Consider the following 19,740-nt stretch of genomic DNA (forward strand, 5'->3'; position numbering starts at 1 on the left):
ATAGCTACTAACTCTAAAAAAATCTTATTTTCTCTGACATGAATCTCCAATGTTGTATGCTTTTTGTTCTTATTTCATTTTTGTTTACAGAAAACTGGGCACAAACCAGAAAGTGTGGATTTGCATGGAGCACATATTGAATGGACCACAGAAAAATCAAGCAGAAAGAATGTCTTTCAGGTGAGAATGTAACATATATTCAATTTATTCCTATTTCCTCTAAATCAGAGCTCTCTTGGGTAATCAGAATAAGACTATCTTCTTTTGATGTGTTCATGTGCAAGAACTAGTTTTCTGAAGGTCATTATGAAAAACTGACTTGTTGAATCTTTGGTTTGTTTTGTTGTTTTCCCCTGGTGACTGGTTGCTATCTAAACACAAAATATCTGTTGTGTGTTGATCAGTTTTATACACAAAAGTTGTTGAATTTTGCAATGTACTTGATTGTGGTTTGATTGTGTGTGGGGTTCAAACATAGAATGCTTGACAAATAGATTTAATATAGAATTTTCAGATATACGCAAATTAGCAGTCACTAATAATAAGCTATTTTTATTCATGGACACTCCTGCCTCCAGTCATTAATTACATTCATCAGTGTAACTTATGGGGATGGATAGGGCTAAACAGCTATAAAAAAATGAATCCTTTCATATTGCATACTTTAATTTTTGGAAAAGATAACTCACGATTGTGATTAATAATGACAATCATATACCATTGAATAGAAAGAACCAGATGAAATCCATGAAAGAGAAGAAATTGGAAAATAAGTCATGTTACCAAAATCATGTAATTTTAGCGTGATTTCTATGGCAATTGATAATTTTAGATCATGGAGATTGATATTTTCCTATTTTTATATGAAATTTCATTTACTTTTATATTTCCAAAGTAACCAATAGTTTTACAGGTATATTTTAGAATGTATATCATTTAGTAGCCAGGGGAGCCACAATTATGATAATTTTTTTTAATTAAATGTCTTCTAAGAGCATTTGGCCTTTAAAGGAAAGCCAATTCTTCTATTCTTAAATACTGTGCTGAAATCAATATATTAGGTTTTATAGAAGCCTAGGTAGCTGACATTTCCTATCTATACTCTCAGTGGGGGAAGAAAAGTTGGCTTCCAGTTTGAGCTGTATTTTCCAGATGCTAATTCAGGTATATTCAAATAATTTGGGCCCATTCAGATTATAAAAACAAAACAAAAGAAAAACATTTTAAACACATTCTGGAACAAATTATTTTTCTGGTTCTAGTTTTAATCTAGTCAGGTATAGAAATATTTTTTATCAAAAAAGAAAGTAGGAGAACATATACAATTATTATGTGTCAATTAAAAGTAAAATTTAATAAGAAAGAGGGGAGGAAGGAAGGAAGGAAGGAAGGAAGGAAGGAAGGAAGGAAGGAAGGAAGGAAGGGAGGGAGGGAGGGAGGGAGGGAGGGAGGGAGGGAGGGAGGGAGGGAGGGAGGAGAGAGAGAGATAAAAGAAAGAAAAGAAAATCAAACACAACTTGTGCAGACATCAATGGTCTAAAACCAAAAGTGATTAGAATGTGGCTTTACAGCATCAAGAAGGAGAACCAAATTTTGCTTTAAAGTGAGGAACTACAGATCAGTGATATATCCTTTTCCCCATTTCTCACTCTTTTTATTATTTGCCATAAATAACAAAATCTAGAGGTTATAATCCTAGACTCTATGACAACCTACACGATCAACATAAGTAACTCTGGACCAGATCAGGTAAGATCAGTGGTGGAGCCTTATTACGTATTGAGGATTTAGCATCCTAGTCACCAAAGTTGTAAAAGAAAGACATTGAAATTTGACATAGACATGATTCTTGGACAATAGAAACTCTTGGAGATGGGCCAAGCCAGCCTTTTTCAGTTCCTTCTGTAAACCTTATGAAGAGCTAAATTAGATCACAGATAAGGACGACAGTCAAAAACTATATATGATAAATACAGGACTATAAATATAGAAGAAAAATATTTACATATAATTTGACATACCTATAATATGTAGAGATATACGGTTCAACCACATATATTTATGATATCATCCTAATCTTTTTTGAACATGGCTAACCACCTCCTGTTGCAATTTTCTACTTGACTTTTATATTTCTGAGTAGAGGTACTTCCAAAGATATTAAAATATATTCTCACTGTTGGTAGCTTTATGGAGATGAAAATCTTGCCAGCTAGTTTTGTTTGTAATGTAACTGAGCAGCTCATGGGGCCACAGTGTTATTACATATGGTTTATCTTTTTTTGTATTGTACCCTTTAGTTTAGAGAAACAAGAGGTGATTATAAGGATATTGTGAATAACAAAGTTAAAGAAAGATCCAAGTTTCATTTTCTGCTTCTTTATTGGGGGGTGGCGGTGTATCACTTGGTTTTCTTCCATGCTGAACTCTTTTCATCACCTAAACACGTGAGCTTTGGTAAAATTTACTAATACATATCCATAGATACAGACTACGAGAGTATGCCTTTTGAGAGGAACAATATAAATAGCTTTTATAGTTCTGTTAACGAAAAAGCATTGGGAAGGATTTGCCAGAGAGCTAAATCTAGATGACTTGCATCAATATTTGATTAGATACATTAGCTGGTCTAACTCTCAAATGATCAGAATAAACATGATTATATCTCAAAAACATGGTATTAAGGCATTGTTGGATGCTTGAGTGTTTGTGAGCAGGGGTTTCATTACCTACAGAATAATGAAGTGTTCCTTCCTGACTGAAAAAGACCATCATAGCTTCAGCTGATGTGCTACATCAGAAATAGCTTTAGAATTCCAAGTTTGAATTAGGCTTGGTGTTCAATCTCAGTCTATGAATTATAGATTACAGATAGCAAATGACCATTGAGATTTTTGGTTCAAGAAAAATCAAAGAAGAGCAAAATTAGAAATAATTTAAAATTTGAAATCTGTCTTTAAAAACTTGATGGATTAGCAGTTATATGCCACATAATTACAATGTCTGCAGAGAAATCGAACTCAAAATGAATAGAAAACCAAACAAAAATTGCACGTGCCTAAGTTATATTTGAAAGTCTCAGAACACATTTGTGACACAAAAAAAATGGAAGGATTTCTTTTGTTTGTACATGCTATTTGAACGTTTGAGTTGTTCATTTTCTGTTTGTTTTAAAAGCCAAGTCTCCTTCATAGTCAAAAGCTCATGGAACTATTGATGTAGATTCAATCTTATTTGATTGGTACATAGTAACATAATGGTGATATTAATTATTAAGTTTTGGTGTTCAACAACTTTCAGTAAATCAAAATGATGATCATTTGCTGAGTTCTAGAAGATCTGCTTATTTTATAATAGAACAATCTTTGGCTTAATTGGCAATTCTTAGTAATAAATAATATATTAAAAGAATTAACTTCCATAAGCATATATGAATGTCATAATATGTTAATATACATATATATACATATACATATAGCATACATGTGTATATGCGCACACATCTAATAGCTTCATCTTAGGAAATAGAGAGACACACACATGAATGTAGAAATATATTTAGTATTTACAAAAAGGTCATGCAAATTCTAAGTTCAATTAGCAAATGTCCATTGCTGCTAACTTTTGTTTAATTCTACATTTATGATAATTGCCAAGGACCCTCACAAATTTGATGTAGCTTGAGAAAACATTTAGCAACTGAGTGATTTGTAATGAACTGCGGTACGAGTTTCCTTAGTTAAACTTAAGAGCAACACTAAGTCTTCATCAGGGAAAGAGTGAATAAAAAGATTTATGTTCAAATCACATGTTTTAAACATTCCTGCTAAGTGCTAGTTTGCTCTTTGGAGTTTAGCTTGAAATTTAAAGCACTAAGGATTAAAAGGATTACAACATAATCTTAAATAATCCTAAATGTCATTTACAGAGAGATAGTTGTAATAACTAAATAAAACCATGTTAAAGGATGGCAGTATTGTCAGGCAGCATCCATACATAACACAAGTGCTGTTCCTGTCACCGTCTTCTCTTTCCTGGCTGGGTACATTAGGCGTTTACAAAGTCCTTCAATAGGAAGTGCAACTAAGGAAATGGCTGCAAAATAATAATTAAATAATTATTTAAAACAATTTTTTTTTTTTTTTTTTTAGCTTTTAATATCTTCTTGTTTCAACATTGAAGGAAAGTTTTCACTTAGATGTTCTTTCTTCCTTCAAACAGAAGGCTCTCTGGTTAAATATTTTTGAGGCATAGGGAACCAGCGGTCTCAGGTATGGCCACATGTGGCCTTTCAGGTCCCCAAGTGTGGCCCCTCCACTGAATCCAAACTTCACAGAACAAAATGTTCTGTGCAATCTGGATTCAGTCGAGGGGCTGCACTTAAGGATCCCGAAGGCCACATGTGGCCCAAGGCCACAAGCCACCGGCCACCCCCCCACACACACCCCGGTAGTAAATATATGAGAGTCCCAAAGCACTATAATTAATTCCATGCCATTTAGTTTAGTACTTAAATATTCCTTACTTAAATATTCTGTCATGTAAATTGCTTTTGTCTCCCCAAAGAAAATATAAAGACAGAAACTATGTCCCATAGTACCTTCTACTTACTAAACCAGAGGACTGGACACTTTTTAGCTCAATAAATTGTTACTTGTAAGGCTAGAGTTGTATTTCTTCAGAAAAAAAAAATGAAAAAAAAGCACAAAAAAATTCACTTTTGTGAAACATTTTACAAAATTATACTCACAATATAGGCCTTTTACTCTAATTTCCATGGTATAAACAGGTGGTAAAGAATAAGTTAACTATCTATTTCCTCCATCCTTTTCATTACAAGGTATAAGACAGTAGATAATTATTCATTTAAAATAATTAAATCATTTCCACTCTAAAGATCTACCTTTTCTCATAGCCAGGTAGTGACTAAGCCTCAATTTTCCTGAGTTTCCTTTAAAATAAAACGTTTAAGATGTGCCTTGGGCTCTCCTATGGATTACATGCTTTAAGTAGGCTAATTCTACCAATTAATGAATTGTGGCTGATTAAGAATATATCAATTGCCTGCTTGAAAGGCAGAAAATATTAAATGACTCAAGAAGATGAAAGTTTCTTCACCTCCCTGCACTACCAATTTATAACTTCAACAAACATCATGGTCAGATTTCCTGGATTTTAGATTTTTTTTTTTCAATATATAAAAAATATCTCTCAGGGGACAGGTCCTGTCTCTAAAAGTATAGTAAACCTCGAAATGGATTTATCGTTACTCATATTACTTTTCCGACTTTGGATGGAGTCTTCTGACTGTAATGTATATTAAGCATTTTCATGTAATATTTTCCATGGATATGCATTACATTCAAGCATAATTTGATTGTTCTTCCTGATCTGAATATGTCTTAGCTTAAAATGTTTAAGTACTACTTAAGTTTATTAATGCAAAGATAATTTAATAGCATCTTGGAAAATGTCATTTTAAACCAAAAGGAAAACTACTGCTATTTTGCTTTTATCCATTTCCTTGTGTTAAAAGTGGTGGTTTAAAATAAATCTGAGCTTTTACCAATTTTCTCTTTCATTTTTCAATGCTTGTAGTTAGGCTAAATGTAAAAGGATGATTCTTCATATTCATACATGCATTAGATTTTGAGTGAAGCTGGTTTCACTTTAGAGAATTACTCAAAGTATCTTAAAAGAAATGACATTAAAAATAAACCAGAGCAAGAGAAGCATTAATGTCTAATGCAGTTGTTTTTTGCTTTATAGTTTGACCCCAATCATTTTAACTACGTATTAGATATTCATCCATCATTTAGGAAAGTCTGGGGATGTATGTTCCAGTTTGGGCTATGTCAGTTGGAACTTTATACAGAACGCCTTATATATAACCCCTCCTTCAACCTGAAGTCACACCAAGGAAATAAGAGAGAACAGTCCTTACCTCACCTGCCTCCCATGTGTATTAATGTGAAAATGAAGCAATCCTGTATTTGGTATATTTGAAAGCAACTGCAAAGGAGCGATTTTAATATAAAGACAACAAGGTGTCATTATTCATCTACTAACCATGCTATCTCAGAACATTTTGAGGGAATTTCCAGATGGGGACTTTAGAAGAATCTGGATGAAGGAGGTACATATCTGTGAGGTGCAACTCAGAATTTCTGCTCTAGTTCTATTCTTTCTACGGCCTTCTGGACTTATCAATAGACTAATATTTAATACACCAGGAGACAATCTTTCATTCATTGTGTAACTAAAAACATATGTTCTCAAATCTTACTTAAATTATTTTAACATTCTATTCTTACAAAGTGTCATGGATGTAATATCTAATCAATATACGTTAATTGATCAATGACACACACATAATACTTAAAGAAAAGCATTACTCTGAAAGTCCTACCAAGCTATTAGTAGGAATTTGCAAATATTAATATTTTTCTACATAGATATCAGGCCAATACTTTTTCTCTGCAAAGAGACATGATTATTTTTATGTTTTTGGCTTCACTTTTGTGAGTGAGATTGTATATATTTTGCATGAAGAGAGGGGTATAATTTTATAATAGAAGCTTTGCCAGGGGTATATAAAGATTGACCGCAAAGGAGAAAGCCTAGAGACAGGAAATAAAAGTGATTGTAAGAAACTAGGTGAGAAAGATAGGGCATGTCAGTTTTGACTGGTAAGAGAAGAAACAGAAGCAAGAACCTGGATGGCAACTATATTCCCCAAATGAAGGACATACCTATTGGTTCAGATAATGTGCCTTGGGAACCACTGTCTTTTTGCAGGTTTGATTTTTGAGAAATAACAAAGCTCTGTTTTAATAAGTATGATGTAATCTGGACATTGGTAATTAAAATATATAAGAAATATATTGTTAGGGAAAACAATACCAATTTTATGTTGCCTGGGTGATTCTGTGAATCTCACTCCAAGATTATTGTACCCATCTGCGTACCTTCAGTATTCCACTAACTACTAAGGGGTGTGATGCTATGCTACTGCATTCATTTCTCTTTGAACTTTCATCAAAGCAGAATGCAACTGGATGACAGTAAAGATTGACAATGATTACATTAGTACATGCTGGTCCCAAATTGGTCAAGGGAACCAAGATTTTCAGTTTCCAAAATAAGATAAAATGAATCAAATTAAAAATGAAAGAAAAAAAATTGGCTTCTTCAGAACAAATATATGTGACTTAAAGAAATTAGATCGCTGGTTAGCTCACCTCATATTGCCTTCTGAAATAGCTGTCTACCTGTGCTCAAAGATGTGAGTCGTGTGCATTTGGACTACATTCTGGGTTTTAGTCTGACACCAGGCTACACGCAACACGCCATGCTTCATTTATTGACATCATGCTGTGCATCCCGTTGTCTCCTGGAATACTCTGTTTCTTGATGTTTTGGTGGAGCCAGTATGATGATGGCTGTGCCATCATCCATGAGATCTTATGGCTAGCAGGGCAGTTTCCCTGTGTCCACACGACCAGAGTGAGGCTAACTGAGCCACGTGAAGATCAAACCTGGGACTTCAGGCGGTGCACACCAACCTGAGCAAAAGAAACCACTGCCCCTGAGGGATTTCATGGGGGTCAAAGCAAAATCAACAAGTTTTACAGTTTTTCCATTTGTGACTTTCATCTTGTATAAAGCGCAGAAAATATTACATTGACGCTGGCAAGATAATATTCAATACCAAGAAATTCCTTTCTCGTATCTGTTTCAAAATTCTTATTTTATATTTTGTAAAGAGAGTAGCCATGTTTATTTCATGCTGTGTATGATTTTTTAATAACAAACAGGCCTATTCCAGAAAGAGGAACAATTTAATCCCTAAAGCTGGTACATAATAGATGGGGCCAGCAAATGGTATCACATTTTACAGCTTGTCCATAAGGAGGACGCAGGGTGAAATAAAATTGAGTGCTTTTGGATAGCGTAGGATCACTGGCAGATAAATAGCTGATGCTATTCAGTTTTTAGAAACATAAGGTAATGAGGCTGGATCTGAAGTCAAGAGAAAAAATACATATATATTCACAGTGTTTATACGCCACAAGCCACTGAGCAGGGGGAAAATCTGGGCAGTGGTGAGCAAAACTCTGAAACCTCAGAGCAATGTTTAAAGCAGTACAAGAAAATAACAAAGCAAGCATCCATAAACAAAGGCTTGAAATGAACACACACACACAAAAATACAAAGTTAAAGATGAAAGGAAAATGCCAGCACTCTTGCAGAACTGGAGAAGCCACTTGTGGAATTTGTGCATTGAGTCTTTCAATATATGAGTTAAACATGTTACTAAAAATTTAGTAGAAAATAAATATTCAAGAGCAAGGATATAAAACACTGCAGGGCAGTTAAGGATTCCTGGTATTTGAAGAAGGGAGGAGGCTGCTCTTTTATCTTAACAAAACAGGATGTTGAGGGATGGCCAAAGTGAAACAATGAAATGAGATGGCTGATCTTGGGGGAAAAATCAGGAAGGAAGCTGTTTGAATTCTTTTCAGATAACAGATCGGTATGAGGTGACTTGACCAAGAGAGGGACATTCACACGGAGGGTTCAGATGCATTTCTTTTTAGCAGAGAGCTATTATTAATACATTCTTGACCTCTGCCTCACCAATTTACCTAACATTTCATTTTCAGTCCTGGGAGGAATCCCACCAGTCTGACTTCCTGGGTGAGCATGTGAAAACCAAAAATTTTACAGTGTCAAAATTAACAAATTGCTGCAATTGCTCCAAAACAGAAAGAAACCCTGACAGTGAGAACTCCCTTCCTAAGTAACTTAGAAGGACCTTGATCATTTTGGGTTTTTTCTCTTTTGGAAGTTGAATTTAAGCAACGCTTCATTTTCAAAATTCCCACACCCTTGATCAAGAAAGAGACAAGCTTCTGGTATTTGAGATCTGTGATAGATTTGAAATCAGTTCGTGGAAAGGGAGGTTATTATGAACACACTCTTTCCATGTGCAGGATGCAGTGAAGACGGTGGCAGAAAATTACGTGAAACCCTTCTCTTTTGACAGCTATACTGGAACATTTACAACCGCAGATGTTATTTGTCCATCAGAAAGGAAAATATTTCTTTCGAGCCACAGGCATTTTCTACCACAGTATCAAAATGTAATTCAACAGCAACGTAATGTTTAACGCATAGGAAAATAAATATTTTGGGAGGGCCCAGATACTCAAAAAACAAATGGACCTCACAAAATATAACTGGTGATGTAAAAAAAAAATGGGCTGGCTTCATTACAAATAAATTTGTTCTTTTACTAAAGTAAGGATTGTTCTATAATTAACATAGGAAATCTTAGATGGACTGTACTGAATGCTGCATTATTCATAAAAGCATTGCTGCCATCTGGTGGCTAGTTGGCGTTTTAGCACTGACTTCGCGGATTTGATTTTGACTGGGTGCTCTTGGGAGGTATTCAAAGACCTTTATGTGGCAAAATATAAATGCAAAGATCCGCTGGTGCTAGATGTCATTCATCTGATGGCGGTCTTTTCTCCCTCTCCGGTGGAAGAGTGGAGGATTCCGGAGAGGCAATGAAATACTTGAATATCTTTTGTCCTGAACGCGAAAGTGTATTTTGCATGGCTAATTTGAGGAAGTTACTCTTGGCTGTTGCTGACTGATGAATTTTATTGACACTCATTTCTGTTGGCAAATAAATAAGTATGTACTCAAATATTAGGAAGATTTATTGAATCTAAAGCTATGTTATTTGGCTTAAATAAGAATATATATGAGATTCTATAATCCCCTCATTTGGATCCAAGCATGAATTTTTTAAGTTATCACTCACTGAGTTTGACTTTGGAAATAATACAATTTATAATGTCAAAAAAAGAAAAAAATGTATAGAGCTTCATGAAACTCAAGATTCCTTCCCATTCAATTGTAATCTGATTAATTGTTAATGACTCAGGAACCTATAAGTAATCTTTCTTTGTGGATTTACAAATTAAATAACAAATATTATTCAGCTCACATTGCACTTATCTTGAAAATAAAATAGTTAAAATGTAATTGAAGAAATTTTGATGCTTCTCAAGCATCGGTGCATTAACTCATTCTTAATCAGAACTAATTAGGTTATCTTTGCAATGTTAGCATGCTTTAAGTTTCAAATCATTGTAGACTGTCTCATTGTATGTAGTGAAAATCCTGACCCTTAAAATGGCTGTTTAGATAGATCACAAGTCTTTGAAGATTATAGGAGATAATGATTTAAAATTGCCCCAGGAGAGAAGTTGAAGTTTTAGTCTGAATTCTCAGTGATGATATTTAATAGTTAATATTCAGTTTCTAGTGACTATTTCCCTATATTATTAAACCACCTATGCTATAGTCAAAGTCAGATAACAAAGACCCATTGCACTAAATCTGGAGAATTATAATAATGGATGAATATTATTCTTTACACAAAAACTTGGAAATGCCTATTTTTAACTTTTGAATTTTATTTGAAAATTCGTGGGTATGGTTTTCACTTTGTAAATACATAGTTGGTATTGTCTTTGTAATTAGCTACTTTTTGCCACTTTAAACATTTCCTTCTTCAAAACATAATTTGGCTCATGGAAGAACATTGCTCATCTTCTCTGGGATGATGGCTCGATTTCCCACCCCTCCTTTCTTCTCTATTCCACCCACATTTAGGAAGAGGATATGAACAACAATAAAACCTTGCAAAGAAAGTAAAATCAATACTGCTTATGCCCCTGTCTCTTTCATCTGTAAGTATAAAATTTCAAGTAAATTATTCTCCTAATAGACTTGGATACAACCTTATGGTGGTTTCTAATGGCTCCATAATAGAGATAGTAAACCCTGTAGCTATGGTCAGGATGCCCCAGGTTTTAGTCATAAGTTGCTAATGTTTGTTTCAATAACATTTGCTCTTTGGCAGCTTTTACAGCTACTTAACACTAAATTCCCATTTAGTCAGGAGGATCATTCATATACTGTAATGAATGATGTCACCTTAAATCCTTTAGTATGTAATTGCTGCATGTTACATTTTATGGCGGGGCATTTGATAGTGTATTTGTTTATGCTAAATTTTATGACAGTGACAGCTGTATCTCAGTGGAGGAATGATCCTTTTCTTTCATAGGAAGCTAGTTTCAAATCTCTTTAAGCAAATAGTTTTGTCATATATGCCCTTGGCTTACGCCAAGTTCCTCTGAAAGCAAAGTTTGAGACTAGGAATTGTGTTGCAGCTAGTTTGTTTGGGAGGTGATCTGCAGAAAGTAAATATTAAGGACTAGCAAGAAAGAAACAGAAGGAAGAAAAAGGCCATTACTGAGTTGGTCACGGGGTGGCTAGGATGCTTGCCAGAATTTTGCACCTAAGGATTGGCAGGAGGAAGCATTTGTTCATTAGCTTCTGACTCTTTTGGTTTATGGTTGCCTCAGGAAGGGATAACATCTTTAGATCTTCTTGAGTTTCAGCCTGTCCGTGGGTGAGTGTGTCAAGAAGGCTCTTTCAGGTTTCATACTCTGTAGGACCAGAAAAATCCATAGCAGAAAGTAAAATGCTGAGGCAAGATGCAGTCGGTACAATGGGAGTTGAAGCCCACACAGAACTGGTTACGCCAGTTGCAACTGTAGCCACAGACAAAGCAAAGAGGGTGTGAAGCAGGATGCAAGAAATATCTGCTGCAATTTACCCCTTGTGATGTTTAAATTTACTTATACCTCATGTTAAATCTAATCCGTTGCTAAGTCTTCAAGATGGTGACTGGCTTCAATCTCTACAAAAGAGTTAATACAAAATGTTAGTCGAGAAAGCATCACTCCTTTGCTGCAAGAGTGTATGAGGCCATATTTGATATTTATCATCTACCTCCTCTGCCACTCATTCTAGATTTTCCTCTTCCTCAGCCAGGACTGTCAATAGTCTCTTGTACTTGCCTGACAGAGTCAATCAAACCTTCGTATCTGAGGCGTCTGAGCCGTTGACATTTCCAGGCTTTCTTCACTACATTTGATAGTTCACTCATGAATCACCTGAGTTCCAGAATCATTCATCCTGCTGCCACTGTGCAGAACCAACCTTACCTTGCTTGCTGGTCCACATCTCAAGTACCCACAGTTACCAAGCAGTGGCCATGGCTTTAAGTTGATAATACTGTTACTAATTCCTGTTAGAAATAAACCTCTTCCCCCTTCCAAGAGCAAGAATTTCTAATCCAGCAGATCCAAAGTTGCAAAGCTCAGAAGCATAAATGCTGTACATGGGTTAGCACAGGGGCTACTCTTATTTATATTTTACATTTTGGTCCATAGGCCCATATATTCCAGCTGCTTGGGACACGGTGTCATGTAACGTTACGTCTTCATGCTGTGCCATGCATTGAATCAGTCAATATATTGTATCTTGGAATACAGAATCCCAAGCAAACAGGGGCTTATGCCCAATCTACTATCTTAGCTGAGACTCTAAGAGGCCATTGCATTATTCTCTTAGGTAGATTGCTTCCAAGTTATATGGTGGTTAGTAAGAACAGTGGATCCCAGAATCATCTGCCTGGTGTTGCATTTCCTTCACTCCCTTGGTTTGAGGCAATGTTGTGATTGACCCTATATTGCTAATTCAGCATTCTTCAAGTTCTAGAATGGTAGGGCAGGCAGAGGCACCATAGACAGAGAAGGCAAACCCATATCTAGAGTTTATGTCAATTCCAGTGTTAGTGAATCACTACTTCCACAAGGATGGAAGGGGTCCAATGTAGTCAATTTGCCATCCAGCACCTGGCTGGTCTTAAAGGGCTCAGGGTCGGCCTCTGCTGCTGGAAGATTGTGCAACAAGCAGTGGTAGGGCTTTTATCAGTTGCTGAGAAAGAGCCATGATGTTGAGTTTGTGCAAAGTTTCCATTCCTGTACCATGGCCACTCCATTCATGGGCCAATTGTGCAAATCCTAAGTTGCTAAAGAGAGGCTAGAGAACTTCAACTGATGTAGTCGTCTGGTACAGTGGCATACCCTCTGGTAGACACTGAGACATTAAGATGAGGCACAAAAGTCTGTATGCTCTAGACCCACTTTCTTGAATCCTCTGACATTAGCCAGATATTCTTGTCTCCAGTCTTCCAGACTGTCTTCTTCCAGGCCTCTGACCAACAAACAAAGCCATCCTGCACTGCCTGGAAATCAGTCTCTATATTCTTACCTCAGGCTACCCTACTGCAAGTTTGCTGCTGCATCTCTGACCTGTGGCAGGGTTTCTCCTCACCACTGTCCTACAAGTTCATCCAGGGTGGGACCATGGTACAGCTGAAGTCCATTTTTTTTTTTTTTTTTTTTTTGGTGCTCACCAACATATTGAGTTGACCCTTCCATGAATCAGGCTTGAGATTTTTGAATACTTTTTTTTTTCCATCCTTCACCAGCTGCCTTCAAGAACCTCCATGAGACCACAGGAGAAAGCTCAGGGAGAGGTACTGGTATAACACTGTCAGGTATAATGGACATTTGAGCCATCTGTTCATGGAATTCACTTAGAGCTTTGGACTCGCTTGGGCCAAATTCTGAATATAGCATTTTTATCCATAAATTGTTGCCCAATCTATGATTCCATGGATTTGACAATACCTGGGTCAATATGGGAAGCTGAAGTCACATATTATAGTTGCTTAATCAGATGCTCCTGGTTGCGGATGACCCAGGAATAAGCTAGGAGGTCCTTTTCAATTGGTGAGGACTATCTTTGCTACAAAAGGCAAAGCCTTCCACCAGAATCTTATGTACCTTTGTTGTGAGGCTTTTAGTATAATATACCACAAGCTCCACAGTAGCATTATACTCCAATTCCTCATTGAATTTTCTGAATCATATCACCTAAGACTCAAGGAACTTGCACCACAACCTGGACTTGCTGAATCCTGGACTTGGTAAGTTATGGATAGCCACAGAATAGCATCCAGAAATACTCCTATTGCCCAATGTACTGACTCACATAGTGGAAGTTTGGAACTTGTGTTCATATCACCATATGAGAACATGTGAAGCAGCTCAGATTCCAGATTGTGAGAAAATAAATCGTTGTTTTAAACCACTAAATTTTGGGCTAGTTTGTTATAGAGCAATAGATAATCGATACAAGTAATATATCTACAGATATAACTCAATAGTGTGGCTTTTAATGAGAAATGGTAACATATTTGAAAGTAAAGTTCAACTGATAAATAAGATATTTTAAAAGGTAATGGGACCACAGTTCACGGTGTCAGCTTCTAATACTCAATTACTAAGGACTAGCTCCTTATAGGCTTGTAGAGAAAATGCAGGTAGTGGTATTTTATCCGGTCATGTAGCTTTTCTATTACTCAGTTTGTTTATAGAAATAGCTGCCTAACAAAGTTAACTTCCAGGAAGGATGCCAGGTTACACGGAATCATACCAGAGTCTTAGAATCACATTGGGCTTTCACCCAAAGTTTTTGCAACATTAGGTGGAGGCAATGTAATTTGGCTTGAAAAGTTGCAAGGGAAAAAAATGACAGAAAATGCTCACAAAACAGTGTGTTCAGAGTCTTCAAGATAGTATCTTTCTTGGCCTCTTGAAAATCAGAGAAATTTGTATATCTGTGATATTTTTAAAAATGGTGTGGACCAACAGAATCCAGGGTTGTCACAGATCATTGTTAGGCCAACAACTATAGAAATTCTAACCCCAAAATTAAGCTGTAAGACTTAAGAGCAGATAGAGCTACAGTTGGAAAATCTAAACATAGCCTAAAAGTTTTGGCACTTTAAGAGTTTCTGGGAGAAAGAAAAGAAATTCGATTTCTGTGCTGCTGATGGAAAAGCTCGCAAATGACCTGAGAAAATTGTATTTGTCATATTTTTATTGCAAATGGTATTTTTCTATTTGCTTCTAAAAGTTGAAAATGGCCTTGCATGTTAAAAATCACTAGTTAAAAAAATATAAAGTCTATGTTGTTGTGTTGGATTTTGGAATTAAATATTCCAACAATTTCTTTAACCTTGAAAAATGTACACATTCAAAGTGCCATTATTATTTCTGAGAATTTTCATAAGATATGCCAGGTCAGAGATATTTATTTGTGTAAGGTGAACATGCAATTTCTAGATCTGCCTTCACTAATATAATTTTTAGTTTCTTTTTTCCTCCCAAAATATGTAAACAAGGCTTAATTCATTTATTTCTTTCTGATTTTTTCTTACATAATTAAACCCAAAGATAAGCATAGTTTATTCATGCTGAAGCTGCATAATGTTAAGTCTGTTCCATCTTGAGTTGAAAATTTATTTGAATTCCTTAAATTAAATTAAATTTTAAAATTTCCATAAAATTTATTATTTCTAAATCTATTTTAAGTTAACTTGAGGAACAGAAACTGATGAAAAACAGAGGGTAAAATTATTCAGTTACATCAAACTCTAGGTGTTAAATGATATTTTTTCATAGTTATTTTAGAAACTGTATGCTCAGTTATTACTTTTTCATGGTATTGAGTAGTGCTCCAGAAACTTGGAAGAGTCAGTTTTCAAAAATGTCTAATTTATGGTTAGGAAATTGAATAACACTCAACTATTTTCCATTGTTTCCCATCATATCCTTTGTTCTACAGCTTATTTTAAATTAATGTTCCCACCTCATATAAAATGCCATTTTGATAACACATATTGCTTTATCTTCTAAAGTCAAACAAAATTATTTTTTCCAGTGTAATACAAATTAAACTATGGTAAAAATTTCACTGATGGGAGAAAGTAGCTGGAACATATTTCAAATACAAGCTCTCAGAAAGTAAGACTTACATTATGTAGACTATTTTCTTGCTATTGGCGAATCCCACTAATTTTGGTGGAATCAAAATAGGGCAGACTGAAAGTGGTCTGTAGTTGCCAGTGTAAGAAGGTGGTTTGCTTTCAAAAAAGACATGATTTGGAAATGATATACATCTATGATTGCTAACTTACAATTTTTATTTATTTACTTGGCATATGAATTTGTTAAATTTACTTACTAAAATTGAAATATTTCAGAAAGAGTAATAATTTTCTTCTTTAATAAGTCCAATCTGACTCAGAGCCTAAGAGATGTTAAAGGGGTCTCTTCTTAAACTATTTTGCATAGGCTTTCCATCGTATGGACCAAATACTTATACTCGTTTTTTATTCCATAAACTTTGTTTAGGATTCACTCATGTTTCTAAATAAATAAAAAAGATATCATAATAAAATAATTTAGAAAATGTTAACAGACCAAACATCAGTAGAGTTTTGATTTATCATAGTTCAATGGTCCCGGTATCAGCCAAAACAGGCTGAATTATGCTTCAGGAACAAATTTCTGCTGTTTAGTTCACACTGTCTTCACTCTGGGTCCCAGGTTAGGAACAGCCTCTTTCTGGAGCAGATGTGACCAGCAGCATGCTGGCCTTTAAAACTCCTCCCCAGAAGTGGCTCATGTCACGTCTGTCTCCATTTCATGGGACTAAGGAAGTCAGAGCCAACAGAGCACAACTTCCTAATCCTCCCATACGTACAGCCACTGCAGGAAAAGACACTAGTTTGACTGGTGAATAGTAAAAGAACCTACCACAGCCCGCCATACAACTCAATATTTGAATCACCTGCTCAATCTAAATAAAGGGTTGTTTTGGTGGTTGTTGTGGTTGTTTAAGTGGAATAAAATTTCATCAAGCCATTCCAGAGATAAAAGCACATTTAACATAATTTATTGTGTACTTGTAATTGATGGTATCATAAGGACTCATTTAGAAGAACCATTCAGCTACTTTGATAAACACTGTTGAGTGTGAAACTAGAGTTCAAGTTATTCAACACATATGTCAACCTGCACACCAATTCTTATCTATTTTTTAAAATTAGTTCAGAAGTGTTGGGAATATAGAAAAATTTGCATCAATAATGATTTAAGTCCAAGTCAGACGCATGAATACAGGGGATGAAGGTCAAAGAATTCAGGGTGAAATAAGTATTTTCTGAAGGTGACAAAAATGTGGTAAGAGTTATTAATAGAAAGTATTTGCATTCAGTAACTGAACTATGTTAATAGGTTTATCCCTTTTTGCAATGGTAAATGAATAGATATTTTGTATTATCAAATAAGTTTGTGTTCTATTCACAGATATTTGTATACCATCTTTAAAGTGTATATATGTTGTGTGTAATTTTGTTGGAGTGCCAGAAAATATTCTGCTGAGCAAATATGTTATAGGGTATCTTTATTGTTGAAATAACAATTATTTTCTGGAATACAAATACTAGCATAAAAATTACTTTTTGTCTATCCAGTTTGATTAAATATACCCATTTGGGGTGTATACTAGAAAGATGATATTAGATGAGATGGAAGAAGGAATGAGGGCTGTTAATGTAAATTGCTCAATAGCAAGAAGAACATATTTTGCTTGGTAAAAATCCATCTATATTTTCAGAATGAGGCATAAACTTTATTTTTAATGGTCTAGATTTGTTACAACAAGTAAAAACTACTTTAATTTTAGCAAAAGTACCAACTAATGTCAGTGAAAGATGATTGCAATTCAACTCTATGTATGTAGCTATCATGGCAAAGTAATTTTACAGAGTGTAGTTTTGTTTTTTGTTTTCTTTAGTTTGAAGACATCGGTTTTAAATCCTATTTTTCTAATGTAGAGCATATTGGTTTAAAACAAACAAACAAAAAAGGCCCTCAAACAACAGTCCCAGTAAACCAAGTTGCAATTAACTGCCACTCCTGGGAAATATTCTAGTATATGTTGCTGGCACTTGAAAAATTTACACCTCCTGAGGAACGGCAGAAAAATTCTGTCAAACAATTAAACTGATTGGAATTCCCAAGAATGTAAAAAAAAAAAAAAAACAAAAAAACAAAAAAGAGTCTTATGCTAGAAAAGAATGGCAAATAGTTCTGTATATAGCTGTGAATTGGAACAAAAAAACAAAAAGATTTTTTGCACCTTGGATAAATCATTTTTTTCTTTAAAACAAATATATAGCAAGTCAGGCAAGAACTCTTATTAAAAAAGAACTTTTATCAAAAAAATTACACATGGTAGCGTTGGAAACTGTTAGTAATTAAATGATCTCTAAAGTAGTAATAGAATGGATACTTGCTAATAATATTTTTGGATGAATAATGCAATGGTTGATAAATCTAACCAAGTTGCTTAAGGTAAAATATGGATATATTACTGTCAAAGAATGTAGAAGCTATCAAGGTGACAACAAATATTTGGATTAAGAGTAAAACGGGAGGAGAAATTGGCATTTAAAAGATTAAATTAGGATCAACTCATAATATTGATTAAAAAAAATTATCCGGTGCAATGAAAAAGGAAGACCTTACTGTATCTGCCTTTTCTAAGTAAATGTATTCCAAAGAGATGTAAAAAAAATTATAACATCTTAAATTCTCAAGAAAATGAGTAAGTTTTCTTATTTAGAAGGTTATGTGCTTGGTAGACTTCTTCAAGCAAGAGGAAAGAATACAGTTTACATATTTCCTATGCCAAATATTCCTATGCCAACATCTTCAAATATGTGTTCATTATGTTCAAATGTTCTAATTTATATAGAAATTAAAAGCTCATTAAAGTAATGCTTCTCAAACTTTTCCATTAATAAATCCCTAAAGAGAGAATTAAAAACTCTGAAAGTCTGGAGAGGGGTCAGGGATAAAGATACAGATTTAGGGATCTTCAGAATTTAGACAGTACTTAATGCATGAGGTTGAGTTTTTGCCATTAAAGTTGTATTTTTTGTCACATATAAAATAAGCGAGTCTTATACAAGTCATGATCCTTACAATCAACTTGTTTTCCAATTCCTAAATTTCACTATCACAGAGATTTTATTCTACTTTTTAATAGTGCTCCTTTTCAGCTGAAGACTGAGACACTTGATCTTTTAATTAATATCTCTTCAATGAATCATCCTTTATTAGGAAGATGAAGAATGAATTCTCATTCACCCAATTAGATTTTGACCATTTTCCATGAAGATAAAGAACAAAATAACCCTGAATTTAAAAATTCTGACTTGATTATGTATATACACCTTCCAGTTGAAAAAAGTGTTCCAAATCACTTTCTATAAATTATAAATTTGTTTAAAAGATTTTTTAAAAATTCAAGTTAAATTTAAAAATATTTATCATTTTTACTACTTTCTTGATTACACTGAGAAAACCAACAGGAAAATTATTTAAAACAAAAGCATTTTCAGTGAATGATAATGGCCACAAGTGTATGCCAATAGTCCTATAGATATGCCTGTTAATTGATACATGTATACATCCCATATGTGCAAATACCAGTATCTTTAAAAAAAAAAAATTCTACAAGGAGCTGCAAATATTTTCTTAAGAGTTTATAAGCAAGCACTTCTCTAATAAAATATTAATCTTTGTATTTATTTTTAACCAACTACAAAAGTTTCTTCTTAAAACTTTCTTTGATTTTGACTGATCAAAATGTTGCAACATAAAAATTTTCAACTATATGTAGACATTTCTGCTTTGATTTTGATATAATTTTCTTTGCATTTATACTTTAATATAAAATCCTTACCTGTCCTGAGATCAGTAGCTTTTTACCTATATTGCCTACTTTTGAAAGAACTTCAGTACTTCTTTAGCAGTTAGTTATTTGACCCATTGGTGATGTTTAATTTGTTCACAATTTATTTTGGTGTGGGAGGTAAAGTA

At 34.5% G+C, this 19,740-nt stretch overlaps 1 protein-coding gene across 2 annotated transcripts in view; it reads left to right on the forward strand.

The window, feature by feature from the left end:
* ARHGAP15 (Rho GTPase activating protein 15) overlaps positions 1–19,740 on the forward strand; it is a 604,592-nt gene that overhangs the window by 118,698 nt on the left and 466,154 nt on the right. For both annotated transcript variants that reach the window (XM_020288414.2, XM_020288413.2), the window contains exon 6: positions 91–180. In XM_020288414.2, coding sequence (XP_020144003.1) covers positions 91–180 — 90 coding nt within the window. The remainder of the gene's footprint in view (positions 1–90; positions 181–19,740) is intronic.

The sequence above is a fragment of the Microcebus murinus genome, chromosome 8 (genome assembly GCF_040939455.1).
Source record: "Microcebus murinus isolate Inina chromosome 8, M.murinus_Inina_mat1.0, whole genome shotgun sequence".
Classification (NCBI taxonomy): Eukaryota; Metazoa; Chordata; class Mammalia; order Primates; family Cheirogaleidae; genus Microcebus; species Microcebus murinus.